This window comes from Polistes canadensis, unplaced genomic scaffold (assembly GCF_001313835.1).
Source record: "Polistes canadensis isolate GaletaPanama2010 unplaced genomic scaffold, ASM131383v1 scaffold_0, whole genome shotgun sequence".
Classification (NCBI taxonomy): domain Eukaryota; kingdom Metazoa; phylum Arthropoda; class Insecta; order Hymenoptera; family Vespidae; genus Polistes; species Polistes canadensis.
In genome coordinates, this window is record NW_014569547.1 from 1,058,567 (window position 1) to 1,068,973 (window position 10,407).

At 34.8% G+C, this 10,407-nt stretch overlaps 1 protein-coding gene across 1 annotated transcript in view; it reads right to left on the minus strand.

The window, feature by feature from the left end:
* The window catches only part of LOC106785249, a 60,000-nt gene that overhangs the window by 15,896 nt on the left and 33,697 nt on the right, over positions 1-10,407 (minus strand). The window contains exons 2-5 of the mRNA XM_014745576.1: positions 8,538-8,599; positions 5,762-5,979; positions 2,107-2,402; positions 576-717 (exon numbers count right to left, since the gene is read on the minus strand). Coding sequence (XP_014601062.1) covers positions 576-717; positions 2,107-2,402; positions 5,762-5,979; positions 8,538-8,599 — 718 coding nt within the window. The remainder of the gene's footprint in view (positions 1-575; positions 718-2,106; positions 2,403-5,761; positions 5,980-8,537; positions 8,600-10,407) is intronic.

Sequence of the window (10,407 nt, forward strand, 5' to 3'; positions counted from 1 at the left end):
AGAGAGAGAGAGAGAGAGAGAGAATGAAAGAAGGGTGAGGTGGAGGTTAGGGGAGGGGGTGGGAAAGATATCTATATACACGGTTCGCTTTTGTTGTTAGAAATTTCACGGTATCCCTGTGATACTCCTCCTGTTAGATTATTGGTGTACGTTACACAGTAGTGTAATCAGTGATTATTCCGGCTCAGTGCTCTTAGCTTACGTAGATCCCGTAGCGTATAATAAATCTACTCGTCCATCTATCTAGATTCGCATACATACATCTTTCTATTTCTCTCTCTCTCTCTCTTTCTCTTTCTCTCTTAATCTAACCAACTGACTGACTAACTCACTCGCTCACTCATTCATTCACTTACTCACTCACTCACTCATTCGTTTTCGCTCCGTTTGTTCATTTATATGCTCGCAGTACTAGAACACAGTAGGAACTCCGCGCTTTTCCTATATAAAGTAGTAACCAGCACAACAACAACAACAACAACTTGTAGATTATAACCCAAGGTAAAATACGAAAAGAGGGAGGGAGGGAGAGAGAGAGAGAGACGATCAAAGCGATAGATAAAAGGTAAACTTACTATGATGATGTCCAGGTTGTTCGTTAGGTGATCCGGAAGAACGCGTTTACTCACTTCCTCCTCTGGCATTCCGTCGAACCTATCGTGTTTTTTCCTTTCTTTATACGTCTTTGCACGTTTTTTCGCCTCCGCAAGCTCAGCTCTAGAACAAATATCACGAAAGATTACAAGAAAAAAAATAATAAGAAGAAGAAGAATGGGAGAATATAAGGAAACTTAAAGCCAAGGTGGAGTTCGTCAGATTTATTTTGGGAGTAATTTTGAGCTACACCTTGATTTACTCGTTTTTCAATTAATATTCGAATTTTTCGTCAAATGTTTTAAATAATTTGGGTTATATTTTTATTCTTTTCTTTTTTTTTTTATTCGAAAAATTATGATCATCGTATTCCTTTCTTTTTAATTATTTTTACACGTTCGTAAATATATGTATATATAAGCGTATGTACATTTATTTTATTTTATTTTAATTTATGTATTTGATTTTCTTTCTACCGTACGAAAAATTATAACCGATCGTTAGATTCAGGTATATATAGATATATATATATATATATTTTTTTCTTTTTGTATTTCTTTTTTTTTCTCTCTCTCTTTCTCTCTCTCTCTCTCTCTCTCTCTCTCTCTCTCTCTTTCTACAAACAGATGATATTTTTCGATATTTCCCTTGCAAATTTTCGTGTTTTACATGCGAATGAATTCGCCGTTTTAGCGAATTAACGTTGATACGGTGTAACGAGCGTATCTATAATCCGTGCTTTCTTCCAGCAAATGTTACGAAGATATATTCTCAATTGAAATTGCTTTGATTTCGATATTTTTAAAGGATCAGTCGTTTTAACTTTCTTTCTCCCTCTCTCTCTCTCGTTCTTTTTTCCTTCCATTTATTTATTTGATATCCTATTTTCTGGTTTCCACTACATTTCAAATAAAAATGATATACCAATAAAGTTAATAGTTTTTTTTTTTAGATAATTTTAAGATTAAATCAACGAACTTTAACTTCAAACTACTTCTTATCTCATATTGTATAACTGCAATCTTAAAATGTATCTTCGAAAAGAGTGATTGATTATTGAAATCACCTGCTAGAAAGTTTTTTGTTCACCCCCCATCACATATGTAAAATTAATTAGCCTATATATAAATAAATAAATAGAATCTTCGTTTGACAAGAGCTTGAACATTTTAACAGAGAGAGAAAGAGACTTGAATTTCAAGATATAAACGTACGTAAGAACTACGCGTAGTGTATTCGACTATAAAATGGCCGACAATACTATCGTTTAAAATGGCGCAAACGTTACGAAGTCTTACACTCCGATTCGAATGTTTTCTTACGTGTCATCAATTTATACGTAAGATTTAAAAATTGACGAGATCTGATTTTTGAAGATCTCGAGTGAACAATTAAAAAGAAAAGAATAGAAAAATAATAAATGAAAAATCCTGTTAAGAAGAATTACGTACATACATAGGGAAAAAACATAACCTAGCATTTAGACGTTATATCTTCGTCCAAGTAACTTACTCTTCGGGAGTTAATATCATTTCAGATTTTTTCTTTCTTCCCCTTTTCTTCGGTTGATGCGCTAGCTGGGTATTCACAGCACCATTCAGAACGAGATCGATTCGATGATGTTGCTGACTGGAGAGAGGACCGGGTGGCGTCGACGTGGGTGTAACCAGACCCGGTTGGACGCCGCCCGGACACGTCATGCTCTCAGGATTGCCACCAGGACTGCTCGCGGACCTCATACCACCCATCGACATGTCCTCGTCCACGAAAGAGTATGGATCCACCGGTGTCTCGCATTTTATTGCCATCTAAAAACAACGGAAACAATAGGATTCTCACGAGAATCGCGCAGTTTTTGTTATTAGCCATATTTTTTGTGTGTTATTTATAATTAATTAATTATTTATTCCTTCCTTGTGCTTTCTTTACGTTTTATATTGTTTTTGTTTGGTTTCATTTTTCCTTTTCGGTTTACTTTTTATTTTGTTTTTTTTTTTTTTTTTTTTACCAATACGATATCGCACCTATCGCGTATACTTAATAAATACATATATTTTAGACTTCGTCAAGATAGCGAATAATTTTTAGAAACAAAGTTGCATAGTAATCGTAAATAAATTCTGAGCCTTANATATTTTTTGTGTGTTATTTATAATTAATTAATTATTTATTCCTTCCTTGTGCTTTCTTTACGTTTTATATTGTTTTTGTTTGGTTTCATTTTTCTTTTTCGGTTTTTTTTTTTTTTTTTTTTTTTTTTTTTTTTTTTTTACCTTACTTGACTCACCTAATAATGAAACTTAATAAATACATATATTTTAGACTTCGTCAAGATAGCGAATAATTTTTAGAAACAAAGTTGCATAGTAATCGTAAATAAATTCTGAGCCTTAGCTCTCCCGAGGTATAATCTCGCATGACGTTGCATCGTCCTCGACAAAATTATCTCGCTATCTTTGACAAAAAAAAAAAAACAAACAAAAAAGAATTACGAATTAACAATTACAATTATACTTCAGGGACAACCAATGTATATACAATGGTAGACAATGTGGATTATCTTCCAGGAATTTAAATATCACGCGTATCAGTTAACGATTATAATATAACGTTTCTCCGATAGTTACGTGTAATAAACATTTCATATGGGAAACAAAAAATATATATAATAAATCTAATACAGCTAGGAGATAAATATCGCGTATTCGATTAGAGTTATATCCGAAAGATTTTGTTGTTTCTCTTTTAAATTATAATATCGATCAAAGTTTTGTCTCTTTTTTAACAAATTATCTGCGAGGAAAAAAAAACAAAAAAAAAAATTCAGAACAATTTGTATATGAACAAAATGTCGAGATAAATAATGAAAGATAGATGACTAGTCTCCTCCTCGTGGTCGTCGTTGTCGTCATCACCATCCTTACGTTTTTTTTTCGCGCCCTTAATTTTCGATTTCGTGCGTTCATTAGATGCGTACAACGAGGCGCGCGCGTTGTTCTTGACCCCACGATAAACCTGAAATCGAGCACGAAATGCTACAAGATAAGACTCGTACTGGCTGCTGGTAGAAACGATAACACATACGTACACGTGTATGTACACACACAAATGTATATAACCATTTCCTCCACCTTAAGCATTCTCCTGATACTCCTTCAGAACGTGCACTAACGCTTGGAAGGTGTTTGAAGTTTATCGATTGGCCATTATTTATGAGATAGGCCTTGCTGCTGCTATGTAAAAACTAAACCGAAACACTATTTAAAAAGTCTCACGTGTCTCTAATTTACCTCGCAATGAGTATTTTTAAGCTTCTAATTAGTATAATACATTTTATTTTTTCTTTTTGCTATTCTTTTTTTCCCTGTCAATTCTTCTTTTTCCTTGGACAAAAAAGGCAACAAAAAAAATTAAGGAATAATAAATTATATGACAGTTTCTAAATAGAGAATGCAAATATTTTCAAACGATTTTACAAATGAATTATTCCTATTTTCGCGAATGCCTAATTATATTAATTCGGCACAAAGATTTCTCGATAATTCTCGTTTATGTTCGGCAAACAGGTCATTAATTAAACCTTTGACTCAAAATCTGTGACTGACTCATTCGTGTTACCTTAAATTACTTCAAATTTCATTTACAAAAAAAATCCATCCGTTCGTTACTTTAAAAAAAAATAATAAAACATCAACAGTAGTTTTGCGAAAGCATTAACAAAATGCATATTTTTTTCGTTTGAAAAAGCTGATTTCAAATCCTGCCTCCACCTCCATGAAAAATTTTCTTTGACGTAGCAATAACTCCGGGGGGATTAGCATAAATGTTTGTTAGCGATTTTTGACTGAACACGCATGGGAGGGGGTGGGAGGAGGACTCAATTGTTTTTGTTTTTGTTTTTAAATAAAAATTAGCATCCATCTAGAACACATTTGGTTTAACCTGTAGAAATATACGACACGTCTGTCATTTCATTTCAGATCCTACTTTTATATTTTTACAACTATATATCTATCTATCTATGTATCTATTTATCTATCTATCTATCTATCTATATGTCTATGTATCGTAAGACAGAGTAGTAGGGGTTTTCTAAAAGCTCGCACTTTATTCTCTCAACGGACTGATAGAAATCGTTGCTGAAACACGTGCGTATCTTCCACGAGAACGACAACGACGAGGAGGAGGATGACGACGACGACGACGACGACGACGAAGACGACGAAGACGAGGAGGATGAGGACGATGGTACCCATCAGAACCATTGCGCAGTTGTTGCTATCTATCGTACGGCTTCGGGACACCATATTACTTCTCCTCTAACATACATACAACCCTCTACTATGTACATGTAGTACATTTTATGAGCGACATTGTACGTGTCCCTGATAGTTCATGTTTTTACCAAGAGAAACGTAGATGAAAAATAGGAGAAGAGAGGGGGCGGAGGAGGAGGAGGAGGAGCGAGGACGGGGGGGGTTGAAACGTTTTACGCGTGCGAAAAAATTTTTACATTTTTATCGTGGCGGTTTAAAAAAAAAAAAAACTAAAATAAAATAAAAATATATGCGTGCGCACACGCGTGTATGTATATATATATATATATGTGTGTGTGTGTGTATGCGTGTGTGTATATATATATAATAATAATAAAATAAAAAAAAAAGTAGTCTCTACCTTAGTATGGAATTCTGGGAAACACCCGATAATATTCTCCAGGGATATTTCTTTTAGAAACTAAAGAAATAAATAAAACAAACCAACAGAATAGTATTATTAAACAGAATATAAATAATTTTCTTTTATAAATGAGGTTATATAGGGTAATTTAACTACGGGACGGTGTGTATCAAATGTGTTTCTCTATTAAATGATTCCTTGATAATATGGATACAAAAAAAATGAAATAGAAAAGAAAAAAAAAAGAATAATACAAAAAGAAAATGTTACTAGGTGGTGTATACGATATGTTTCGTTGTAGTAGTCTATTTTGAAGAAAAGAAAAGAAACAAAGAAAAAAAAAAAAAGAAAGAAAGAAAGAAAGAAAGAAAGAGAAGAAAAAGAGTAGAATTCGTGACCAACCAGTCGAACGAACAAAACGAAGCCGGAGTTATAAGGGTATAAAAATTTGCGGTGGAAAAGCAATGGGTAATGGGATAGCACTCACCTGTCCTAGGGTGGAGGCGGTCGAGCCAGGTGGTTGGGGTTGATGCGCCGTCGCCGATACGGGCGTGAGGGGCGTGTGCGGGGTGTGCGGTGTGTGCGGCGTGTGCGGTGTCAGCGGTGTGTGGTACTGCTGACTGCTGTCACCACCGGTGCTTCTCATCTCGAGATCTGGACTCGTCTCGTAACCGTCGTCCCTAGCTTCTTGCTTCACCAACACACCTAAATCAAAGTTTCAACTCTTCTCAATATCAACCAACACATATATAATATATATATATATATGATATATATTTCATCTCATTAACTTTGATTTATTTATTTATATTTATCTCTTTCTTTTTCATAAGATTTTCTTTGCCGGTTTTTCATTCGTCGATCAAGTGTCTCCCCGTTCGTATTTTTGGTTCGTCCAATACGGATAATTTAGCAATTCGGTCATTTTTCTTTCTATCTTTTTTTTTTCTTTTATCTTTATTAGACGATCGCGCTATAATCCTGGAAAAATTGTCCAAAAATTAGTATGCACGTCTAGTTGACTTTAATATTAATTTGTCATCGCTCGAATGATCATTAAACCAAAGTAACCCTCGTTTAGTCTGTCAGGGCCAATCATAAAATCCTTGGATATTATAACACCAACGGAACAGACACCCCATTTTTACATTTGCCATAGACTATCATCTGAAAATAAGATTTTCTTACACAAATCCATTAACTCAAAATATTTATCATTCGCGCGATCGCGAATAATTAATTAATTAATTAACAAATTTATTTATTTTTTTTCGATGGGCATCCAAAAAAGGAGTAAAAGAAGAGAAATCGAAAAAGAAGAGGGCAGAGAAGAAGGCGCAAGAATAAATGCGCGGAAGGGGTGGGTGGGGGTAGTATTGCGCGATAAGCCGTAGAATAAAAAAAAAAAAAAAAAAAAAAAAAAAACAACAAAAATAAAAAGAGTATGCAGGGGCGAAAGGAAAAAACGTGTTGATTGTCGATCGGAAACACTCGTAACTTTCCGTAAACGCATATATACATGCATTCGTACATACTGCACCACGCATCGACAAGTTGACACGGCGCGGTGGTTCAAACGGGAGGGTGGTGTGGGTGGTAGGAGGGTTGGCCGCGCGCGCGAATCATCGTTTCATCGCGACCTAAAGAAAAATTCTATGCGTGTCGTTTGATCGACGGCACCCGATTGACAGAGTTTTTAATCGACATCGGATATCGATTTCTCATAACGTTTCCGCGCGCACGTTTGACAAGGCTTATATGCCCGTGTTCTTTTTAACACGGGCATTACGCGCGCGCGTACACACACACACACACACACACACACACACACACACACACACATACATCTATATAAAATTATGAACGTCACGAAAATAGGTATTTAAATATGTATATATGATGTGTATATTTCAAGTATACGCATTTGCTAGGTACATACTTTTGTATTTTTTCTAATTGCAGAAAAAAAAAAGAAAAAAAAGAAAAAAAAAGAGAGAAGAGGAAAAATTAATACGATAAGAACAATTAATAGGGCGCGTCGACCAATGGATAAAAGAAATATCAATTTATTGCCAAATTCGCGCGACGACTCTTGTCTCTATTCAATTAATTCGCTATTTAAATTGGAATACTTTTTTCATTTACCGACCCCCGGGCGAGAGAATAAATTACTAGAAGAAGAAAAAAATCCCCTCAAAAAGAAACATCCTTATCGACAGAGAGGATCCGTTAAAAGCTCGACGAACGAACACACGTACAGACTAATTTTTAATCCTTGTATTTTCGACGTATCAATTTCTTCCTTTCTATCTTTATTATTATTATTTTTTTTTTTCTTTAATTATTATTATTATTACTCTTTAGTTTTTTTTTTTTTTTTTTTTTTCAACGACTACCTACACAATACATACCCACATCGACAGGGTTTAATATTTTCAAATTATTCGCATATTATACGCGCGGGCGCGCGTACTTGCATGGCATGCCGCGCGTCGACTGATTTGTATGGGAGTAGTCAAGCGATAAAAATATGACGTAAAGCTAATTTAATAGGGAAAAGAATTCGATGGGGAATTTTTTTTTTACCCGAACGTCATTTAATCAACATCGCTACATCGTTCCACCATTCGTTTGGCTTTATTGCGAATATCTATATTAAAAAGGGAATAGCATTTACATGCATACACGCATCCATACATACATACACACATACATACACGCGCGGCGCGGGCGTACGTGCGTCAGAGACATATATTATATTTAATATATTAGATCATTTATTCGATATATTATTGGGTTGTTTCGCAAGTTCGAACCGATTAATAAATATATATTGCCGATTTATATTTTGAGATATAATGTCAAAAACCTTGCGGTTATAGTGATTTGATTATATATATATATATATATATATATATCATATAAATGACTTTTACATGAATTTATTATCTATCGAATAATCATTAAATTAACTTAACCTCATTTTGTCTTACAACCAATCAAATCTTTAGAAATTAATCACGAACCGACGCCATTTTTATATTTGCCAGTGACTATCATTCGAAAATAAGATTTCTATACAAATTTAGTAATTTTATAGATATATATAATATATAATATAAAATTAATGTAATATTATAAAATACTGCAACGCATGTGTGATGTATATGTGTATATTATGTTATATACCTATATTCCATATCTTTACTATATTCTATGTAATGAAATATATCAACGATCTATCGATCGGTAATATTACTTACCCTGAGAACAATTCATGGACTGCCCATTTTGACCTCCGTTCTGCACAGGCGACGGATACGATCTGAAAATAAATAAAACGGAACGTGCTTAGTAATGATTACTATGAAACGTAATTCATCTAATCGATTATATATTAACAATTATTTTTATTATATATCTCAAATTTCATTGTATAATTTAATTTTTATAGATACGGAGATGACCGAGTTTTAAGCTCGTCGCATGGAAATCGCATGGGGGGGTTGTAATTAATCAAATAGATAATACCATAACGAAGATATTAAAAGCACGTATGTAGAAGGGGTTGAAAAATGTTGAGCCTAACATAGAATCTATTCTTGTTTTTTTTTTTTTTTTTTTTTTTTTTTTCAGTCAAACTCACTTCTATTCTTCGACATAGTCTCTAAACTTTTACAATAGAATAGATTCCAAACTTCTCAACCAACTCTCGTATATACAGGATGTCCTGTATAACCACCATGTATGAAAGATTATATACATATATATGTGTATGCGTGGTAGGAAGATATCTTTAGTTCTAGGTATGTGCAATATTTTCTATATTTATAATAGATTTATATTTTAATTTTAACATATCTATATATATATATATTTCTCGATAGTACATAGACTATGGAATCCTTATTTAAAAATTACACAATATAAGATAATCGAGAGTTACCTAGGGATAAGAAAGAGAAAAGGGATGCATTAATATTGCATCATCGTATCGAGTGATATAAGAAAGGGTGTATTTTCCTTATTCTTCTTCTTCTTTTACCTTATAACAGAATTCACTTTAATAGAGTTAATACTATTTTTATCCACATCATTTCATATATATTCTATATCCATATCTATTGTATCATATCGCGCGTAGAAGGATCATCTAAAGTTTTTCTTTTCTCTTTATCTTAACGAGTCTCGTCTTAAGGAGTCGTTTAAAAAATATCCACTTACGTTCTCGTATTCCCTTCTCATTCCTTCCCCTCCCCCGTCTCTCTATCTACATAAATTTTGCTACACGTGTTTCAACTTATTGTAACGGACAATGGGGCGGCAGGGGGCAGGGGGGTAAGGTAGGGGGAGGGACCGAGGGAAACTTTGCCCAATCTTTTTTTCTGGTCGGTGGAGAAAAGAAAAAGAAAGAAAGAAAAAAAAGAAAGAAAATCAGCTTAACTACTTTTGCTGTTTGTTCGGTGTTGCGCCTCGGGTACGGGGCACTTAAAATTGACTTTGAGAAAAACCATACGCGACGCGTATGTTAAGAGAAATACGAGGGAACGATGACGAAAATGAAGACGACGATGGTCGGAGGAGGACCAACCAGGACGAGGACGAACATAATGAAGAGAAACTTGACAAAAGGGAAGAGGAATTGGGAGAAGGAGGAAGAAAGCAGGTAAAAAAAAAAGGCAAAAAAGGACGAGTCGCGCACGTGGAAGTCGTTAAAAAAAAAAGGAAAAGAGAAACCTCTCCACCTCCACACCCCCCAAATCAAATAACAGGACCCGAGAAGATGAGTATAAAGAAGAAGAAGAAGAGGAATAAAGAAGAATGAAGAATGAATAATAGTAAAGAAGTGTAAGAAGAGAAGAAGAGAGAAAACGAAACGGTGCCAGCCAGCCACATGCGGCCCGCGTTCGTTCCGTCGACAACGTGCAACGTTGCCGCGTTAACGGCCACGATGGTTGGTCCTCCTTCTCTGGGTGTCCCCCCACCATATTTCCTATGGCATACCCATTACGAATACGCGTGTCCTCGGAGATGGAACAGCACCGTCGAACGTATATACCAAGGCGCAACAGAAAGAGAGAGAAAGAAATAGAGAGAAAGAGAGAGAGAGAGAGAGAGAGAGAGAGAGAGAGA